Source organism: Scyliorhinus canicula, chromosome 16 (genome assembly GCF_902713615.1).
Source record: "Scyliorhinus canicula chromosome 16, sScyCan1.1, whole genome shotgun sequence".
In the NCBI taxonomy this organism is placed as follows: Eukaryota; Metazoa; Chordata; class Chondrichthyes; order Carcharhiniformes; family Scyliorhinidae; genus Scyliorhinus; species Scyliorhinus canicula.
The window spans coordinates 12,103,248-12,125,245 of record NC_052161.1 but is presented as its reverse complement, the minus strand read 5'-3'; the positions used below and the strand labels follow the sequence as shown (position 1 = coordinate 12,125,245).

Here is a 21,998-nt window from a genome sequence, read left to right as displayed (position 1 = left end):
GTCACAGATGTTTGCAGCATGGATGAGATACTGAGGGTGGACTGGAGATACTTGGTTACGCCAGAGGAAGGGTTGTTAAGGAAGAGACAGATGGAGTTTGGATTAGTGTCCACAGGGAAGGCAGTTGGGCTGTTACAGACTGCCAGAAGGGCAATGTACGAGTATGGGGAGAAGGCGAGTAGGATACCGGCCCACCAGTTGAGGAAGCAGGCAGCAGCGAGGTAGGTCGGTAGGCTGAGGGACGAGAGGGGTTAGGTGGTGACGACCGGAGGTGGTGAATGGGGCATTTGAGGCCTTTTATAGGAGTCTGTATGAGCCGGAACCCCCGCTAGGAAAAGAGTAGTTGCGGCGGTTCCGGGGTGGGTTGTAGTATCCTAGGGTGGAGGAGGAGTGGGTTCAGGGCCTCGGGACCTCGGTTGGGCTGAGGGAGGTGATGGATAGCATGGGGCACTACAGACAGGGAAGGCCCCAGGGCTGGATGGGTTCCCAGTAGAGTTTTATAACATGTTTGGGACTCTGCTGGTGATGATGTATAATGAAGCGAAGGGGAGGGGGAGACCTCCTCTCCTGGTGATGGTGATGATGGTGATGGTGGGACTCTGCTGGTGATGATGTATAATGAAGCGAAGGGGAGGGGGAGGGGCAGCAGGGTAGCATGGTGGTTAGCATAAATGCTTCACAGCTCCAGGGTCCCAGGTTCGATTCCCGGCTGGGTCACTGTCTGTGTGGAGTCTGCACGTCCTCCCCCTGTGTGCGTGGGTTTCCTCCGGGTGCTCCGGTTTCCTCCCACAGTCCAAAGATGTGCGGGTTAGGTGGATTGGCCATGCTAAATTGCCCGTAGTGTCCTAATAAAAGTAAGGTTAAGGGGGGGGTTGTTGGGTTACGGGTATAGGGTGGATACGTGGGTTTGAGTAGGGTGATCATGGCTTGGCACAACATTGAGGGCCGAAGGGCCTGTTCTGTGCTGTACTGTTCTATGTTCTATGTTCCTGTCCTGTTTGTAGGATACGTACCCGTCAATGGTTTGTGACATTCTTTTGCAGAATGCCTAGTCAGTGATGAGGACTGTGTCCAGCCTCCAAGGGTGCATGGAACCGGCCTGCCTCTATCCTCACATCCATGCAGTGTGGTGTGTGGTCAGAGATTATTATTGCAGTGTCCTGCCCATTCCATCCCTGGAAGCACTGATTTACCCACGACAAAGAAATTGACGCGGGAGTATACTTTGTGGACTTGGAAAAGAAGGAGAACTCCTTCTCTCACTGATGGGTGAACCCCTACGGGTCCTCCTGCCCCTTCCCATCTACTCCATAAAAGCATTCAGCTCCCTTGTCATGGCCGATTGCCCTTCCAGGACACGCTGACCTTTACCTACTACCCCCCCTGGGTCTGTCACTGTATTTGTCGTTGCAAAGGTTGTCCTTTTACTAAACAGTATGGCCAGCCTCCTCACTCTCGTATATAGCGTGCCTGGTAGATGTGTCCTATCCAGCTCCTGCTTGTCGTCAGTCGGTCCTTCTCCCTCAGGTGTGTCTATGTCGGACCTCAGAACTTTTAAATGGGAGAAGATTCTGGATCTTTTCACCGGGCCGTTGAGTCTCCTGACATTCCAGATAATTATTCTGATGGGGGGGGTTTCTGTCCCCAACCCCTCCAGTGGGGTCAGCCATACATGCCATGTGGACGTACCCCTGCACGCCAGGGTTTCTCTTTGTTTGTGGGCCACCCAAGATGGTCACCGTTGTCTTCTTTGTTCTGGCCGCCTCCATGTGCGACCTATTGTAACCAGCATTCTACCCTTCCCTCCACCCCACACAGCCCCGAGCCCATCTGCCCTGATGTCTTCCCTTCCCCGTGCCCCTGTTGCTTACCCACCACTTTACCCTTCGTCTCTCTCTTTCTCTCTCTCTCCCCCCATATCTTCGGAATGAACTCATCTGCATCTTCCGGCACATTAAAATAATGTTCCTTATTGTCGTATGTTACGTACCTTGTTCTTGAATAAAGATGCCATGGCACCATTCAGCTCAGCCCTCCCATCCACAGGGCCACACCCTTCTCGCCCATTTCAGAATTCGCTCCTTATCTTGAAATTTATGGAGTTTTGCGGTAATCGTCCGCTGTGGTTCTTTGTGGTTTTGCCGGAGCAACCTGTTATAGGATCCCCTGATCTTCCACCTTCCCCTTGATTGCTCTTTGATTTCTCACCAACCGTGCAACTTTTGCTTTGAGGAAGGGGGTTTGATTGCTCTGGTCAGTGTCCAGTTTCTCCAGTTCCTACACTGTCGTCTCCTGGGTCTCCAGTCTCAGCTCCATTCTTTCCAGCGCATCTTTGAATGAGGCCAACATAATTTCTATGGTCTTCGTTAATGGAATCCCTGTGTTTTTGGAGCTCTTGTGAGAGACGCCCAATGCACTGCTCCGTCGGTGGGTGGGCCGGCATTCACGTTTGCGATCCAACTCGGTCTGCCGTACTCTGCTCTACTTCACTTTGCATGTCTGAGGCCTGGTTCATCATCTCCTGACTTTTGCTCTTACCATTTTTCCGGCTCCATGGCTGGTTTGAAGGCAGTTCCTCAGGTGGTTGTTAGTTTAGGATGAGGGTGGGGGTGTTTTTTGTTGTTTTGGTGTCCGATTTGCAGGTTACAAGCGCCTAAATCGAAATTCCCACGGATGAGCCATCTTTCGTGCGACTGTTCACATCGTTACCACCGGAAGTCTCTTCCATCTTAGTTAACAATTGTGTGGGACTTTATCAGATGTCTTCTGGAAGTCCATATAAATGACATCCATTCGCATTCTCCTGTCCACTGCTGTAGTCACCTCTTCAAAAAATTCAATAAGCTTAATTTAAGCGACTCTGAGACAGGCACATGGACAGCAGTAAATTGAAGGGGTGCAGGTTAGGTTGATCTTGGATTAGGATAAATGGTCGGCACAACATCGTGGGCTGAAGGGCCTGTACTGTGCTGTACTGTTCTATGTTCTATTAGTCAGGCATGACCTTCCCTTCACAAATCTATGCTGGCTCTCCCCGATCAACCAAATTTTTCAATGTGTTCAATTACCCCATCCCTGATTATACGCTCCAGCAATTTCCCCACCACAGACATTAGGCTAACTGGTCTGTAATTCCCCCTTTTACACTGCCTAAAAATAGACCATGTGCCATTGGTCAATTTTGGAATGGTTACTATCTTGATGTTTCATGTTGATCAGATGAACCTATTGGTTAGTTTACAAATGCAATATCAAATGATTAGGTCATTGGAGAATAATGTAGAATATTGGAGAACAGTTTTGGCTCTGTTTCCAGAGTATACATACTCTATATAAACCATTGATCAAACAAAATATTGGGAGGGCAACTGGCTGTGACTCAACCCATTACATCAACAAATCATCTGTTTAGAAAATAAGGTATAGTTTGAACTTGACTCGGGGCAGCACGGTGGTGTGCAGTGTTGCTTCACGGCGCCGAGGACCCGGGTTTGATCCCGGTTCCGGGTCACTGTCCATGTGGAGTTTGCACATTCTCCCCGTGTCTGCGTGGGTCTCACCCCCACAACCCACAAAGATGTGCATGGTAGGCGAATTGGCTACCCAGAATTGCCCCTTAATTGGAAAAAAATAACTGGGGACTCTAAATTTATTTTAAAAAAAGAAAAAACATTGTTTAACTTGACTTAACGGATTCTTGACGCTTGAAAAGGTCAAATTTGAACTGAGGGAAAGGATGGAGGGGTTCTACAATTCATGGGCGTTATTCATTATGCTCTTTCGAGAATTGGATCACATCGAACATTAGGGGGGTTGGGGGCTGGGAGGGTTGGGGGGTAGAAGGACTGTGTGTGTTAATGGTGACTATGGGTGATTCCTGATTCCTTTTTGTCATTTGTTTATGTTAACATGCAGTCTAATGTCTGAATGTAGAGAAAGCAATTTACTGTTAATAATTTGGAGTGAGGAATTTACTTGAAGTCCCTGTCATGCTAATGTACTTAGTTGCAAAGAAGAGTAAGCTGGAAGAATTCTGATGGTATCATTGAACGTTTTAACGTTCCTTCGGGGTTTTTTTTAGGTTAACTTTTGTTTTGTTTCTTTTTGACTATTTAATATTTATTGAATTAGATACACGCAGGAGGACTGTGGAAGGTGGTTTCAAATGAGTAACCCTTGCACAAATATGTGGGAAGATTAAAATTGCCATTTGTTACAAGAAATCCTTAACAAATACCATAAATAGACTTGGAAGGGCAGCATGTGGCGCAGTGGATAGCACTGGGACTGCGGCGCTGAGGACCCGGGTTCGAATTCCGGCCCTGGGTAACTGTCTGTGTTGAGTTTTCACATTCTCCCCATGTCTGCGTGGGTTTCACCCCAGCAACCCAAAGATGTGCAGGTTAGGTGGATTGGCCACGCTAAATTGACCCTTAATTGGGAAAGAAAATAATCGGGTACTCTAAATTTAAAATAAAAAAATAGATAGATAAATAAATAAATAGACTTGGATTAAATATTCCGAAGATGTTGATTATCATTAAATTGTTTCAATGTATGGAATCCAGTTTTGAAGTAGATCTTTTAGAAATTTTCTTTTGAGCTTGGGGGAAATTGAAACACTTGGTGATACTGAAGAAATAAAATTGAGGTGACGTATTTTGCAAATGCTTTTATTATGCTGGAAAAACCCTTGTATTGCTTTGAATTAAAATGCATCCATTTGTTCTTGAAACCCATAGAATTTTTAAGAACTGAAAGTGTTAGTACCTTATGGAAAACTTGGGTATTTAGCCAGTTCAAGAACTATTAACATAGCTTAAAAGAGAATCATTGCCATTCAGTCTGGATGAGCTCCATTTCACTTCAATCATTAAATTTCTGTAGTGCAGAGATATTTTCCTGGCTTGAAGGATGTTAATAACGACTTAATTATAAAGGGAAGAAAAACATCTCCCAACAATGTTACAGGTGTGATGATACTAATTTTGATAAAAATAATATCTCAGAGATTGCAAAAGTATGCATATGAGGAATAAAATCTTGAAATTATATGTATTATGATATTTGTACAGCTTAATTTTCTTTTTATATCTTCAGATTCTGCTGAATGAAGAGTTTGTGGAAAAAATGCTAGAGGATTTAGAAGACCTGACCTCTCCAGACGAAGTAAGATTTCTCAAACAAGTTAGCAGGGATCCAGAGAAATTGTTCTTCAGATTATTTTTTTCTTTCACAGGATGTTGGTGTCGCTGGCTAGATTAACATTTATTGCCCACCCCGAATTGTCCTTGAGAAGGTGTTGGTGAGTTGCCTCTTGAATCGCCGCAGCCCATATGGTGTGGATTCACCCACAGTGCTGTTAGGAAAGGAGTTTAGGATTTAGATCAAACGGCAGTGAAGGAATGGCGATATAGTTCAAAGTCTGGTTGGTATGTCGCTTGTTGGGGTATTTGCAGGTGGTGGTGTTCACATGCAACTGCTGCCCTCGTTCTTCTAGGTGGTTGAGGCCACAGGTTTGGAAGGTGCTGTCAAAGGAGCTTTGGTGAGTTTCTGAGATGTACTTTGTACTTTAGAGTGGTTTCACAGGTCGGCGCAAAATCGAGGCCCGAAGGGCCTGTACTGCACTGTTATGTTCTAATGTTCTATGTATGTATGTGTTATATTGAAAGAGAGGGAGAGATGTGAGAGTGAGATGAAGGCCCAATTTATAGTATAGGAATTTAGAAATATGACACCCAGACACTTCATCTGCCAGATTTTGGGGTCAACTGTGAAGCAACAACATTTGTCGCTGAGTCAAGCTATCTCTGTGGTGTAGACTTCCCTTTTCCTGCTAACTTCAATCTGGTGCCAAGTTAAATCAGACTATAGACATTGGGCCGCCTTGATGTCAGAAGCTGATTAAGCAACCAATCATATTGAAGCATTCCGGAAAGTTGCAATTACTGATTATCCTTTACTTTTGTTTATATTTTTAGACAGCAAAATAAATCATTATGTTTGGAATCCAATCGAAGTTGAAATAAACTTTAAAAATGTTTTAACATTTTTATATCCTGGAGAAAGTTGATATTGTACAAATATAAAATCAGCTTCTCAAGGCTAGTGAAGGTGTGTAGGAGCAATTATGAACTTATTACATCATTAAAACCACAGTTACACCTCATTCAACAAATCATAACTTTTTCAAGTGTTTTTACAGTGATATTATTGGAAGCTTTCATAAATTCGGTGATAGTTTAGGCCTTGCACTCTGGGGGGATTATCATCACGCACCATCTGCAGAATCACTTGCAGCAACTTCTAGATTTCCACATTATTCTGGACATGTACGGTGCTGAAGCATTCTGGAGATACTGTCAATTTCAGTAGAGTAATGATGATGAATGCTGACAGTTGTATTGTCATTGTCACTGCAAAATCTGGGCCAGTATGTTCCATTTTGGCTAACAAATTTGCTATTTTGCAATACTGTTTGTATATTTGGGGTAAATGAGTAGCTCATTTCATGAAGTTTAAATATTTTTTTGGTCACCTAAATTTTGCTTTCGTTTGCACTAGTCAATTGAGCATTTTTAAAATCCTTGTTTTGTAGGAGTTTTCTTCTTTGATGTTGCCAATTTACACGGAGGAACTGAAATTGATTTGTGGATTGCAAAAACTAAGTATTACTTTGCAGTAAATAAGTACTACTTTAGAGTAAACATTTTTTTTTAAATGGTAAGAGTAAATAGAGAAGAAAAGTAATTGGGTAGAAGTTTCCAGTACCCCAGGACATGTTTAATGGCATGTGGGGAGGATAGGACAGTGCAATGGGAGCCAGATAATTGGTTTCCCCCGGTGTAATTTTCTTGTTTTATCTAGAGGGGATGGCAGGGAAGGGAGTGCAATGTTCTTCCTGCAGAATGTTTGAGGTGAGGGACGCCGTCAGTGTCCCTGCTGATTTCACCTGTAGGAAGTGCACCCATCTCCAGCTCCTCAGAAACCATTTTAGGGAACTGGAGCTGGAGCTGGATGAACTTCGGATCATTCGGGAGGCAGAGGTGGTCATGGATAGTAGCTTCAGGGATGTAGTTACTCCTAAGAATCAAGATAGATGGGGGACGGTGAGAGGTGCTGGGAGGAAGCAGTCAGTGCAGGGATCCTCTGTGGTCGTTCCCTTCAGTAACAAGTGTACCATTTTGGATACTGTTGAGGGGACGACCTGCCAAGGGTAAGCCACGGTGAACGGATCTCCAGCACTGAGTCCGTCCCTGTGGCTCAGAAGAGAAGGAGGGAGAGCTGTTTTCAGAGTGTTTTCAGAATCCTTAAGGAGGAGGGGGAACAGTCACAAGTTGTGCTACACATCGGTACCAGCGGCATAGGTAAGAGAAGGGATGGGGATTTAAAACAGAAATTTAGGGAGCAAGGGTGGAAGCTGAGAGCCAGGACAAACCATGTTGTCATCTCTGGTTTGTTGCCGGTGCCACGTGCTAGCGAGGTGAGGAACAGGAAGAGAGAGTGCAGGGGGGGGGGGGGTTAAACTATTTTGTCAGGGGATGAGAAAATGAGCTGTAGTCCAGAAGCCAGTGTTGAGAGTAGTGAGGTACTGAGGTCGCAGGAGTGTACCGGCAGACAGAAAGGTGGGTTGAAGTGTGTCTACTTCAATGCAAGGAGCATCCGGAATAAGATAGGTGAACTTGGAGCGTGGATTGATACTTGGGACTATGATATTGTGGCCATTACGGAGACATGGTTAGAACAGGGACAGGAATGGTTGTTGGAAGTTCCAGGGTATAGATGTTTCAGTAAGAATAGGGAAGGTGGTAAAAGAGGTGGAGGAGTAGCATTGTTAATCAAGGATAGTTTAACAGCTGCAGAAAGGCAGTTCGAAGAGGATCTGTCTACTGAGGTAATATGGGCTGAAGTTAAAAATAGGAAAGGAGCGGTCACGTTGTTAGGAGTTTTCGATAGGCCCCCAAATAGTAATAGAGATGTGGAGTAAGAAATTGCAAAATAAATTATGGAGAGGTGTGGAGGTCTCAGGGTAGTTGTCATGGGTGACTTTAACTTTCCAAATATTGATTGGAACCTCGAGAGGTCGAACAGTTCGGATGGGGCAGTTTTTGTACAGTGTGTGCAGGAGGGTTTCCTGATACAATATGTGGATAGGCCGACAAGAGGGGGGGGCCACATTGGATTTGGTACTGGGTAATGAACCGGACCAAATGTTAGATTTGTTTGTGGGAGAGCACTTCGGAGATAGTGACCACAATTCGGTGTCTTTCACTATTGCAATGGAGAGGGATAGGGCCATACGGCTGGGCAAGGTTTATAATTGGGGGAGGGGTCATTATGATGCGATTAGGCAAGAATTCGGGAGCATAAGATGGGAACAGAAACTGTCAGGGAAAGGCACAAATGAAAAGTGGAGCTTGTTCAAGGAATAAATACTGCGTGTCCATGATAGGTATGTCCCTGTCAGGCAGGGAGGAAATGGCCGTGTGAGGGAACCATGGCTCACAAAAGAGGTTGAATGCCATGTCAAGAGAAAAAAGGAAGTGTATGTAAGGATGAGAAAACAAGGTTCAGTTGGGTCGCTTGAGGGTTACAAGGAATGAGCTAAAAAAAAAGGGCTTAGGAGAGCTAGGGGGCATGAGAAGTCAGAAGTCCTTGGCGGGTCGGATCAAGGAAAAGCCCAAGGCTTTTTACTCTTATGTGAGAAATAAAAGAATGACCAGGGTGAGGTTAGGGCCGGTCAAGGACAGTAGTGGGAACTTGTGCATGGTGTCAGAAGAAATAGGAGAGGCGTTGAATGAATACTTTTCTTCAGTGTTCACCAAGGAGAGGAGCCATGTTTTTGAGGACGAGAGTGTGATACAGGCGGGTAGGCTGGAGGAGGTAGATGTTCTGAGGAAGGATGTATTAGCAATTTTGAAAAACCTGAGGGTCGACAAGTCCCCTGGGCCAGATGGGATATATCCAAGGATTCTTTGGGAGGCTAGGGATGAGATTGCAGAGCCTTTGGCTTTGATTTTTGGGTCCTCACTGTCCACGGGACTAGTGCCAGGGGACTGGAGAGTGGCGAATGTTGTTCCTCTGTTCAAGAAAGAGAATAGGAATGACCCTGGTAATTATAGGCCGGTTAGTCTTACTTCGGTGGTCAGTAAGTTAATGGAAAAGGTCCTGAAGGACAGGATTTATGACCATTTGGAAAGATGCAGCTGAATCCGGGATAGTCAACATGGATTTGTGAAGGGTAAGTCCTGCCTCACAAATTTGATTGAATTCTTTGAGGAGGTAACTAAGTGTGTTGATGAAGGTAGAGCAGTTGATCATAGAATTTACAGTGCAGAAGGAGGCCATTCGGCCCATCGAGTCTGCACCGGCTCTTGGAAAAAGCACCTACCCAAGGTCAACACCTCCACCCTATCCCCATAACCCAGTAACCCCACCCAACACTAAGAGCAATTTTACACACTAAGGGCAATTTACCATGGCCAATACACCTAACCTGCGCATCTTTGGACTGTGGGAAGAAACCGGAGCACCCGGAGGAAACCCACGCACACACGGGGAGGATGTGCAGACTCCGCACAGACAGTGACCCAAGCCGGAATCGAACCTGGGACCCTGGAGCTGTGAAGCCATTGTGCTATCCACAATGGTACCGTGCTGCCCTTGCTGTCTTGTACTAAGGCGTTTGATAAGGTTCCCCATGGTCGGCTTATGAAGAAAGTAAGGAGGTGTGGGATGGAGGGAAATTTGTCCAATTGGATAAGTAACTGGCTATCACATAGAAGACAGAGGGTGGTGGTGGATGGAAAATTTTCAGACTGGAGACCAGTTACCAGCGGTCTACCACAGGGATCAGTGCTGGGTCCTCTGTTATTTGTGATTTTTATCAATGACTTGGAGGAGGGGGCTGAAGGGTGGGTCAGTAAATTTGCTGATGACACCAAGATTGGTGGAGTAGTGGATGAGGTAGAGGGCTGTTGTAGGCCGCAAAGAGACATTGATAGGATGCAGACCTGGGCCGAAAAATGGCAGATGGAGGAGTTTAACCCTGATAAGTGCGACGTGATTCATTTTGGTAGAAAAGATTTGAATGCAGATTACAGGGTCAACGGCAGGGTTCTGAGGAATGTGGAGGAACAGAGATCTTGGGGTTCATGTCCACAGATCTCTGAAGGTTGCCACTCAAGTGGATAGAGCCGTGAAGAAGGCCTATAGTGTGTTAGCGTTTATTAACAGGGGGCTTGAGTTTAAGAGCCGCGGTGGTATGCTGCAACTGTACATGACCCTGGTGAGACCACATTTGGAGGTTTGTGTACAGTTCTGGTCACCTCACTATAGGAAGGATGTGGAAGCATTGGAAAGGGTGCAAAGGTGATTTACCAGGATGCTGCCTGGTTTGCAGGATAAGTCTTATGAGGAAAGGTTGAGGGAGCTAGGGCTTTTCTCTTTGGACCGGAGGAGGATGAGAGGCGGCTTAATAGAGATTTATAAGATGATGAGGGGGATAGATAGTCTCTGAACGTCCACTCTATTTCCTCGGGTGGATGCAGCTGTTACAAGGGGGCATAACTATAAGGTTCAGGGTGGGAGATGTAGGAGGGATGTCCGAGGCAGGTTCTTTACTCAGAGTGGTTAGGGTGTGGAATGGACTGCCTGCTGTGATAGTGGAGTCGGACACGTTAGGAACTTTCAAGCGGTTATTGGATAGGCACATGGAGCACACCAGAATGACAGGGAGTGGGATAGCTTGATCTTGGTTTCGGACAATGCTCGGCACAACATCAAGGGCCGAAGGACCTGTTCTGTGCTGTACTATTCTATGTTCTGTGTTCTAAAATAATGGTTGGCGTATGCGTTCCCACCCAGCGACCATTCCCACAAGTGGCCGACATTAAATGGAATGCAGAAGAAGGCCCAACTGAAATGTTATCTTCCGCCCAATCATCTGAGCCACGAGCAGGATTTCACGCTGGTCCAGATGTTTTCTGTGATGTGCACATCTCAGAGCTGAAGAAGACCTGAAACTGTCTGTGAAGATCAGACGGCCTCCAGCAGTCATGGACTCTAGAACATCACATGCAGCAATGGGTGGATGGTGCATCAACCATGTAGATCTTCAAGCTGCAGCAGTTTCCAGGAGGCGGAACTTCAAACTGGAGGAGCTTCTAGGAAGTGGATGGTCAAACTGGAGAAGTTTCCAGGAGGTGGATCTTCAAACTGCAGTGGGTTCGTCCAACAGATGGATCTCCAGACTGGAGCAGCTTCCAGGAGCTAGATCTTCAAACGGGAGCAGGTTCTTCTAGAACGTGGATCTTCAATCCTATGGAGTTTCTGTTGAATGATAATGGTCTGTACTGGGTGGGGTGATTAGACACACAAGAGATAAATGTAGAGGTGGGACAGGTGTAGTTGGCCAGAGAGCAGAGTGGAGGCTAAGGGTGATAGGGGAAAGAGAAAGATGAGACATAAGATTGTGAACGGCCATGCTCGAGTGTGGGCTGCAAGGTGGTTGTGGAGGAAGAGGGGGAAAGGGGTTCAGTGGGAGGGTCTGTAGTGTGAACGGATGAGTTCTGGGCGGCGGCGCATGGTGATGCAATTGATTTGCAAGAGATAGAGGTCTAGACGTGGCAGTAGGAGCCAGGAGGGTTGGAGCGTCCGGGTTTGGCGATGATAGGTGAAGGGGCGCTGAGGATTGTCGAAGGGGGTAAGGAAAGAGAAGCTTATTCTAGGGGTTTTGCAGAATGTGGGGGTTATGGGTTGGGGATGGGAGCGGGCAGAAGAGCAAATGTGGGAAGGTCAAAAGTTGCACCCAGAACAGGGGATAAAGGTAGGTGACTGGATGCCAAAGGTAACAACAGCAACCATGGCTGCTCTTAACAATGGAGAGTCTCGTGGTCGAGATCTCGAGATTCTGCATGGGAGTTGGGTCACTGGGGATAGGCAGAGCACGAGGTCAACTCAACTGGACAACTAAAGGGGAACCCAGGCATGTAGTACTTGAAATGTTAGGATAATGGGACAGATCAGTTTATGAATGGCTAAAGCTCACCGTGCACAGAAGACAACTTGCACTTTGCTCTCAAGAGCCCTGGCAAATGCCTTTGCTTCCCTGCTCATGCATCATTCCGGGAGACTTCGACCCAGCGTGGGCTGTCTCTCTGAAGATGTTGGAGGGTGGGGGGTGCTGTGCATGTACAGGTTATGGGATTGCATCAGAAATAAACCATATCAGACCTCATTAAAGTGCATGTGTATTCTACTTACAAAAATGTCATAACATTAACAATCATAGTGTACCCATGCAACCACATGTGAAATCAAAACTTCTTGATCTTGCATTTCCTACCACTTCTTCTGACAGCTGCAGCAAGGGTGGAAGCAGGCAGCTGACCTGTTTGCCCTGTTGTCTTGGATTACCTTGGCAGCCGTCCTCTGGAGACCCAAGGCTTTGAGGGCCCTGGCTTACTTTGGCTATCCTGCTATGGGGCAGCTGCTCCCTCTGCGTCACCGAGATTGAAGCTGAAGAGGTTGCAAGCAAAAGGGGTTCCAAAGCGCCCAACACCCTTAGCCCTGAGTGGGGATCCCATCGGTGTCCCAACAGCCACTACTTCGTTTGGGACCCCTGCCTGATTCTTTGAGGGCAACGAGCACCTGGAAGGAAGTCGACATGCCCCATCCCCTTCTTCCATTCAAAAGCTCACCCATGGCTATAGCAATGGAGTATAGGTCTACAAGGATCCCTGGCAAAAACTCGGCTTTCCACTGGACCATTGCATCCTCCACCCTCCCCATGGAGATCTCGCTGCATATACATATTGGCATCACTACATCAGAGGGCTGGCAGACGTACTCTCGTGTCTCATGCACCACTCTGTTGAGGACTGCAGGGTGCATCCCAGAGGCTTTTCGTCTGACTTGGACTTCACAGATGTATCTTTCCCAGCAGTCCTCCAAGTGCCAGTGAGCTTGAGTGATCCTGCCTCCTGTTGCGGGCATGTGTCCGTGCAGTGACCACCATAATATGAGACCCTGCCTGAACTACATCTTATAACCCACCAATGTGTGTCCCTCTGCATTGGTGGAAAGTCCAGGTGACGCTGTGATGCCTCTACAGGTGCACTTTCTTCCTCCACCCCAATGTCCTCGGCCCTCTGTGGGCTGGAGGAACTGCTGGACAGTATCTCCTTTTCTTTTTTAAAATAAATTTAGCATACCCAATTCATTTTCTCCAATTAAGGGGCAATTTAATGTGGCCAATTGACCTACCCTGCACATTTTTGGGTTGTGGGGGCGAAACCCATGCAGACACGGGGAGAATGTGCAAACTCCACACGGACAGTGACCCAGAGCCGGGATCGAACCTGGGACCTCGGCGCCGTGAGGCAGCAGGGCTAACCCACTGCGCCACCGTGCTGCCCTAGTATTTCCTTTTCTTACTTTATCCTTTTCTGTTGGTATATGTAAATGAGAGATGAGAGAGCAAGTGACTGCGTGAACTGCCTCCAGCTTGGTGGAACCCATGACCTTTAGGTTTTTGTGTGACATGGATGGAGGATGTCCACCAAAGTCTTCATCTCCGCAGACTTGGTCTCGTCCTCCCAGCCAGCTGCGTTGCCCACTTCCCGAAGTCAGTGAGGTTTTCCAGTCCCCTCCTGTCTTCTCTCTCTATCATGTTGTGCCTCAACTTATCCTGTGCAAAGAGAAAAGATGGAATTGAAAGCAATTGGGTTTCATCATGTCTTACAAATAATCCCCTGGAATTTGTGTCATCTGATTGTTGCACTGCAGGTTGTCCATAAGGGTTCTGGGGCTTTTCATCTCTGGGATTTAGGTTAAAATCCACCCAAACTCCTAAGATAAAAATGTTCTCGGTTTTCTAGCTGGGAAATGGTCCAAAGCACAGCACGATAATCTCAGTCAATAGGTTCAATAAAGTAGTGCGGGAACTGGATTTGTTAAACGTGTATTTTTGGGATAGCTTGAAAGTTATTTTTCTTATATGGCTCCTCAGCTGATTCCATATCTTCATCGTGGACTGCACCACCGGGTTCACAGAATACCTACTCGGTGCCATTGGCAATGCTGCATCACCATAGCCCTCAAGCTAGACCCCCTACAAGATTCCTCTTCCATCCTAACCTATTCTGCCCACTCTCCTTCCCACCATCGCCGCACCTTTTTCACATTCGCCGCCCAATAAGAATGAAGCAGGTTTGACAAAGCTAAACCCACTGCTGCCTCTGCCTCTGTAGCAGGGTCCTCCTAACCCTTGGCACCTTTCCCGCCCATGCAAAGTCCGAAATAACCGTGTTCAATTTCCAAAAAAAGGCCTTTGGTATAACGATCGGGAGTGTCAGGAAAATAAACAGAAACTTTTGCAGAATATTCACCTTTTCCACTTGGACTACCATCTTGAGCCTGCGCCGACGCTGCTGCTGCCACCGCCTTCTTGGGCGCCTGGCCACTAGACTGTCACCAACACCACGAGGACAACTGTGGTGGGGTCCACGGTGACAATGTGATATCTACAAGGAATTGGAGAGAGTGAGAGATCGGAAATCCCCCCACCCACCCACCGAGTGCTGCAGCCCAGCTGTAGGTAGTTTTATTGTTGGCTGCTGCCTCGGGTGTGTTTTTTAATGTATTTTATTACAAACGTGTATAAAAAAGTTACGACACATAAACAACTTCCCACTAATCAACTATACAGCTTGTACAAAAATGCATCTGCTGAGCCCCTTAGCTCATACTATCTTTTTTTCAGCTGCAAGAAGTCATACAGGCCACTACCCCAGTGGCGCTTCCGACCGTCACTCCAGTAAGATTCGTCGCCGGGCAATCAGAGAGGCTCCATGAGCTCCGGCTTCTTCGAAACCCCAAATATTGCCACCAAAGTATCCAGCTCCACCTCCTCCCCCACTATCGTTGCTAGGGCCGCGAACACTCCCACCCAAAACCTCTCCAACTTTTTGAAGCCGCAGAACATGTGCGCATGATTCACTGGCCCCCCATCCACACTTCTCACACTCATCTGTTATCCCCTAGAAGAACCCACTCATTCTTGCCCGCGTCATATGTACACTGTGTACAACCTTAAACTGTACAAGGCTCATCCTTGCGCATGAGGAGGTTGTGTTTACACTACGCAGTGCCTCACTCCATACTCCCCAATTGGTCTCCCCTCCCAATTCCCCGTCCCATTTTTCCTTAATCTTCACCACCCGCTCACCTCCCTGCTCTCCCAGCCACCTGTATGTATCTCCAATTCTACCCTCCCCTTCCACATCCAGAAGCAACAATCACTCCAGCAGGATGTACCTCGGCAACCTAGGGAACGCCATCCAAACCTTCCGCGCAGGGTCCCTCGTCTGCAAGTACCTGAATTCACTCACTCTTGGGAGCTCTACCTCTCCCCCAGCTCCTCCAGAGTGGCAAACCCTTCCTCCAGGTACAAATCCCTCACCTTGACCAGCCCCACTATCCTCCACCTCCTATACATACTGTCCATCCACCCCGGCTCAAACACGTGATTCTCACACAACGGCGTTAACACCGACATCCCCCCATGCAAAGTCTGAAATAACAGAGTTCAATTTCCATGGCTCCTCAGTTGATTCCATATCTTCACCGTGGACTGCGCCACCAGGTTCACAGAATACCTACTCGGTGCCATTGGCAATGCTGCGTCACCATAGCCCTCAAGCTAGACCCCCTACAAGATTCCTCTTCCATCCTAACCTATTCTGCCCACTCTCCTGCCCACCATCGCCGCACCTTTTCCACATTCGCCGCCCAATAAGAATGAAGCAGGTTCGGCAAAGCCAAACCCACTGCTGCCTCTGCCTCTGTACAGGGTCCTCCTAACCCTTGGCACCTTTCCCGCCCATGCAAAGTCCGAAATAACCAAGTTCAATTTCCAAAAAAAGGCCTTCGGTATAAAGATCGGGAGTGTCAGGAAAGTAAACAGAAACCGTGGCAGAATATTCACCTTTTCCACTTGGACCCTCCCCGACAAAGTCAATTGAAATGTATTCCACCTTTTAAGATCCTCCCTGACCTCCTCCACCAACTTCTTTAAGATCTGCTTGTGGAGCATTGTCCATTCCCTCTCTACCTGAATCCCCAAATACCTGAACCTATCCCTAGCCACCTTAAATGGCATTCCTTCTAAATTGGCTCGCCGTCCCAGCTCATTCACCGGGGACACTTCGCTTTTCCCTACATTCAACTTATATGCCGAGAACTCTCTGAACCTCCATTGCAGGCCCATGATCCTTTCCATACACCCCAGCGGTTCTGAAACATACAACAATAGGTTGTCGGCATACAGCGATACCCGATGCTCCCTCATAATCCCCTACCACTCTGCCGACCCCCTAAGGGCCATTGCCAAATGCTCTGTAACCAGCGCAAACAACAGCGGCGACAGCGGGCACGCCTGCCTTGTTCTCTTGTGCAATTTGAAGTTCATTCATCCGCACACTCGCCCTTGGTGCCACATAGAATCATATCATAGAATCATAGAATTTACAGTGCAGAAGGAGGCCATTCAGTTCATCGAGTCTGCACCAGCCCTTGGAAAGAACACCCCACCCAAGCCCACACCTCCAGCCTATCCCAGTAACCCTACCTAACCTTTTTGCACACGAAGGACAATTTATCATGGGCAATCCACCTAATTCGCACATCTTGGGACTGTGGGAGGAAACCGGAGCACCCGGGAGAAACCCATGTAGATAATGGGAGAACGTGCAGACTCCGCACAGACAGTGACCCAAGCCGGGAATCGAACGTGGGACCCTGGAGCTGTGAAGTAACAGTGCTAACCACTGTGCTACCGTGCTGCTCATATAAGCAAGCACACCCATGCCACAAACCTCAGGCCAAACCCAAACTTTCCCAGGACCTTAAACAAGTACTGCCACTCCAACCAGTTGAATGCAGACCTGATGGATACCTTTGAATATCTTCTCTGCGTCCATGGACACCAGTACCTCCGGTATCTGGGGTCCCGATGGATTCATCACCACATTCAACAACCGTCTTATATTACTCGCGAGCTGCCTGCCTTTTGTGAAGCCAGTTCGGTCCACCGCAACCACCCCTGGGACAAACCCTCCATCCTACATGCCAACAACTTAGCCAGCACTTTCACATCTCTATTTAACAGTGATATGAGCCTATACAACCCACATTCCACTGGGTCCTTCACCACCTTTTTCGGGATTAATGTGATCAGTGCCTGCATCCTCGCCTCACAGCTCCCCCTTCTCCAATGCCTGATTAAACGCCCTCAAAAGATGAGGTGCCAGGTCCGTCGCAAACTCGTTATAAAATGCCACTGGATATCCATCCGGCCCTGGTGCCTTCCCTAACTTCATACCCCTGATACTTGATCAGCCCCTGGGCTCTTACAGTCACCTGTGGCTGGAATTGAATCTGGGACTCTGGTGCTGTGAGGCACCAATGCTAACCACTGTTCCACCGTGCCTTATGTCTATGCCTTTGAACATATGTAATGACCCAGCCTCTATAGCTATCTGCGGTAAACAATTCCACAGATTTACTACCCTCTGTGAGAAAATATTCCTCCTCATCTCTGTCTTAAATGGGCGGCCCCTTTGAGATTATGCCTTCTGGTCCCACAAAGGGAAGCAACCTCTTGGCATCTACCCTGTCAAGCCTCTCAGTAAGATTGCTTCTCATTCTTCTGAACTCCAATGAGTACAGGCCCATTCTACTCGACCTCTCCTTATAAGAAAAACCCTCCATATCCAGGATCACTGTAGTGAAGCTTCTCCAGACTGGCTCCAATATCTTTCCTTAGATAAGGGCACCAAAACTGTTCACAGTATTCCAGATGGAGTCTAACTCGTGCCTTGTATAGTTTTAGCAAGATTTCCCTATTTTTATACTCAATTCCCCTTGAGATAAAGGCCATTTGCCTTATCAATTACCTGCTGAACTTGCATGCAATGTATCTGCGAGAGTCCCCAAATTCCTCCCTGCTGCTGCTTTCTGCAATCTTTCTCCATTTAAATAATATTCAGCTCCTTTATTTTTCCTGCCAAAGTCCATAACTTCACATTTTCCTGCATTATATTCCTACTGCCAATTTTTTGCCCGCTCTGCTAATCCTGTCTACATTCTTCTGTAGACTGTCATCGTTACCACTTACCTCTCCATATATTTTTATGTCATCTGCAAACTTGTCAATAGCTTTCCTCGTCCAAGTCATTAATATATATTGTAAGTAATTGTGCCCCCAGTACTGATCTCTGTGTGATGTCACTAGTTCCACTAAGGGGCTGGTTTAGCACACTGGACTAAATAGCTGGCTTGTAGTGCAGAACAAAGCAGCAGCGCGGGTTCAATTCCCGTACCAGTCTCCCCGAATAAGTTCCGGAATGTGGCGACTAGGGGCTTTTCACAGTAACTTCATTGAAGCCTACTTGTGACAATAAGCGATGATGATGATTATTATTATTCTTATTAGTTACAGGTTTCATCCTGAAAATGCCCCTCTTATCCCAACTCCCTGTCTTCTATCAGTTAACCAATTTTGTATGCATGCACTACCCACAATATCATGGGCTCTTATCTGTGTGCAGTGCCTTATTCAGTGCTTTTTTGGAAATCCAAATATTACATCGACTGGTTTCTCTTTATTTATCCTGCTCATTACCACCTCAAAGAATTCTAAGAAATTTATCAGGCATGATTTCCTCTTCATAAAGCCATGTTGACTCTGCTTGATTACATTGTGTAATCTAAATGGTCTGCTATTAGAACCATAAAATTCCTACAGTGCAGAAGGAGGCCATTCGGTCCATCGGGTCTGCACTGACCCTCTGAAAGAACACCTTACCTAGGCCTATTTCCCCGCCCTATCCCTGTAACCCCATAACCCCACCTAACCTGCGCATCTTTGAACACTAAGGAGCAATTTAGGATGGCCAATCCACTTAGCCTGCACATCTTTGGACTGTGGGAGGAAACTCGGAGCACCCGGAGGAAACCCATGCAGACACAGGGAGAAAATGCAAACTCCACACAGAACCTGACCCCTGGCGCTGTGAAGCAGCAATGCTAACCACTGTGTCATTGTGCTGCTGATGTTATAAACATTGTTTATATTGGACTCTAATATTTTCCCAATGAAGGGTTCCTGTTAGGCAGCTTCGGGACCCTTCAGCTCAAAACATATTTTGCACACAAAGCTGCTGCAAGTGCAGACCTTGGTGAACAAGATACAGTGTACCTCCTTAACCAATGGGATTTAGGGATTGAGATGGTTGGTTACATGGAATGGTTACAGGTCAGAAGGAGGCCGTTTAACCCATCATGTCCATGCTGTCCATTGCAGGAGCAATTCACCTGGGTATAAATGAGGAAGTAAATAAAGTACAGTGGGTGAATTCAAATGCTAAAAAAGGTATTGAACGAGAAATAATGAGGCAAAGATTAGACTGAGAGACAAAGCAAAAGAGACGAAGGAAAAGAAAAAAGATAACATTTGAAATGAGACATTTTAAAAAGCTCTAGCAATTCACTAACTGAATGAATACGTCTTCACACATTTGTTCACTCTCTGGATAAAAGTTGATTGGAAGACTAACTAATCATGCGGTTAAAAGGGTTCCTGTGGCATTAATTACTAAACTTAGCTTCATGTGGCAAGTTTAATGGGCAATTAATGTGTAAATGTAGTGATCGTGAAAATCATGAACCATTAAGGGTCAGATGCTTTTGTAAAGCTGACAGCTAAGCTGTGCAAATCGTCCAGCAACTTGAGACTTGCAATCCACAAGATTTTTGCTCCTCTCCCCAAGCTGCTGACCAATTTCCACATTGTAACAGTGTGCACCGTTCACGTACTGCTATTTTCATCATAAAAGCCGTACCATTAACATTGCCATTCTCTTATTCTCTTCAAATGCTGATGGATGTACTACTTACTTACAGAATGTTTTTATTTTACATTTGTAACATTTACAGTTTTAGATTTTCATCTGCATATATATTTACTATTTAACATTTTCTTTTAGGTGAAACTGCCAAAGGAGTACAGCTGGCCAGAGAAAAAACTGAAAATCACAATTTTACCTGAATCGGCATTTGACAGTCCTCTGCAGTAGCCAAGAATACTAAAGATTAAATATTATCTATGTAAAAATACCTTGCATTTACTTCTTAGCTTGCGAAAGTAATTTTGCATTACGTAACAGTTTAGAAAGGATGGCTACATAGTCGTCGTAGCTTCAAGCTGTAGAAGAAGTAACACTAATATTAAATCCAATCCAATTAAACTGGAGACTGTACTTTAGCTCACCATGCCTAGTATATTAAAGACAGTATGGGGCAGGAAATCAGTTGCACATACTTCATGGTTTTTATTGTAGCTTATCATGCCTGTCTTATCTCTGTTGACTGAAGTGCTGACCAAGTACTGCGTACCTAGAATTGTATTTGTCCTGTTGATGTGTGGATCATGCCAAAGACATATTCCACTGACAGGTAACTTATTTTGTATTAGTTCAGATTAAGTTTTGTACTTTTGTATCATTCCTCAGAAGATTGATTTTTTTTTTAAAGAAGCAGAGGCAGGTAGGAAGACGGGATGGTAACTGGTTAAAATGGGAGATGCTCAGACATTTATGCTTTTTCATATTTTCCTTTCATACTGGTGACAAATCAATCTTAGAATTGCTCTGTTTGAACAAATATTTGGAAGTGCCTTACATTAACCACTTTTGATTCCTAAAGGTTAGTTATCAGCAATTTCAATCTTTGTTTGATGGAGTTATTTAATTTTGTCATTGCATAGAATTGTAAAGTCTAAAAGCTGAGAAGTGAGCCATTCAACACAGGAGGTGCCAGCCCTTTGAAAGATCTATCGAGTTAATCCCACTCCCTTGCTTTTTCCCATAAAGTGTATATCAGATCCTTTTTTTAAAGTACGATTGAATTTGTGTCCACTCTTTCAGGGAATGCTTTCCAGACCATAGCAACTTCATACAAAAATTCTCCTAATTTCACCATTGGTTCTTTTGCTAATTATATCAAATCTGCCCTCTGGTTATCAACTCCCTGCTGAAAACATTTTCTCCTCAGTTACTCAATAGAAATGAATCATGATTTTGAACACCTCTATTAAATCTTCACTTAGCTATCTTCCCTCTAAGGGGAATAAACCACATTTCTCTAGTCCAGGGGTGGGCAAACTACGGCCCGCGGGCCGCATGCGGCCCGCCAAAGGTATTTCTGCGGCCCACCAAGTCATTAAAAAAAAAAAATTGTTGGGTTACACTGGTATAGGGTGAATACGTTGACTTGAGTAGGGTGATCATTGCTCGGCACAACGTCGAGGGCCGAAGGGCCTGTTCTGTGCTGTACTGTTCTATGTTCTATATGAGGCGCCCAGAATCATAACCGGGTGAAGTAATTATTTTACTTAATATACTATGCGGCCCTTTGTGAATTGTGAATTTCTGAATGTGGCCCTTGCACGGAAAAGTTTGCCCACCCCTGCTCTAGTCTCTCCACAGAACGGAAAACCCTCATCCTTGCCATAAGTGTGAAAAATGTAGCTGCACCCATTCCAACATCTTGGCAGCCTTCCTAAAGTTTGGTGCCCAGAATTGGACACAGTACTGTTAGCTAAGGTATAACCTAATGATTTTTAAAGGATTAGCACTAACATGACTTCTGAAATATTTGGAAAATGTATGACAAATATTGGGCAAAGTATAAAATGTTTCTTTCTAGCTTTGATTTAGTAGCTATTTCTTTTTATTGACCAATCACGTAAATAAAGCATGTATATTTTAAATAAAACATCCACCTAAGGTGATTAGTCATCACTAAAATGTCATGTCACAGATGAGTGTATAGGAACCTGTGTCTGTCTTCAGTCACTATTAACAGCCTTAATCTTTAAAGAGGATGTTGCCTTGAATGACCTTTCAGAACAAAACCCGATTTGTAAATACAGGTTG

General features: G+C 45.8%; 1 protein-coding gene across 4 annotated transcripts in view; it reads left to right on the top strand.

The window, feature by feature from the left end:
• The window catches only part of sufu (suppressor of fused homolog (Drosophila)), a 157,283-nt gene extending 136,081 nt beyond the window's left edge, over nt 1-21,202 (top strand). For all 4 annotated transcript variants that reach the window (XM_038821666.1, XM_038821665.1, XM_038821667.1 and 1 more), the window contains 2 exons: nt 5,101-5,169; nt 20,049-21,202. In XM_038821666.1, the coding sequence (XP_038677594.1) occupies nt 5,101-5,169; nt 20,049-20,138 (159 nt within the window). In that variant the 3' untranslated portion in view covers nt 20,139-21,202. The remainder of the gene's footprint in view (nt 1-5,100; nt 5,170-20,048) is intronic.
• Nucleotides 21,203-21,998: the final 796 nt, after the last annotated feature.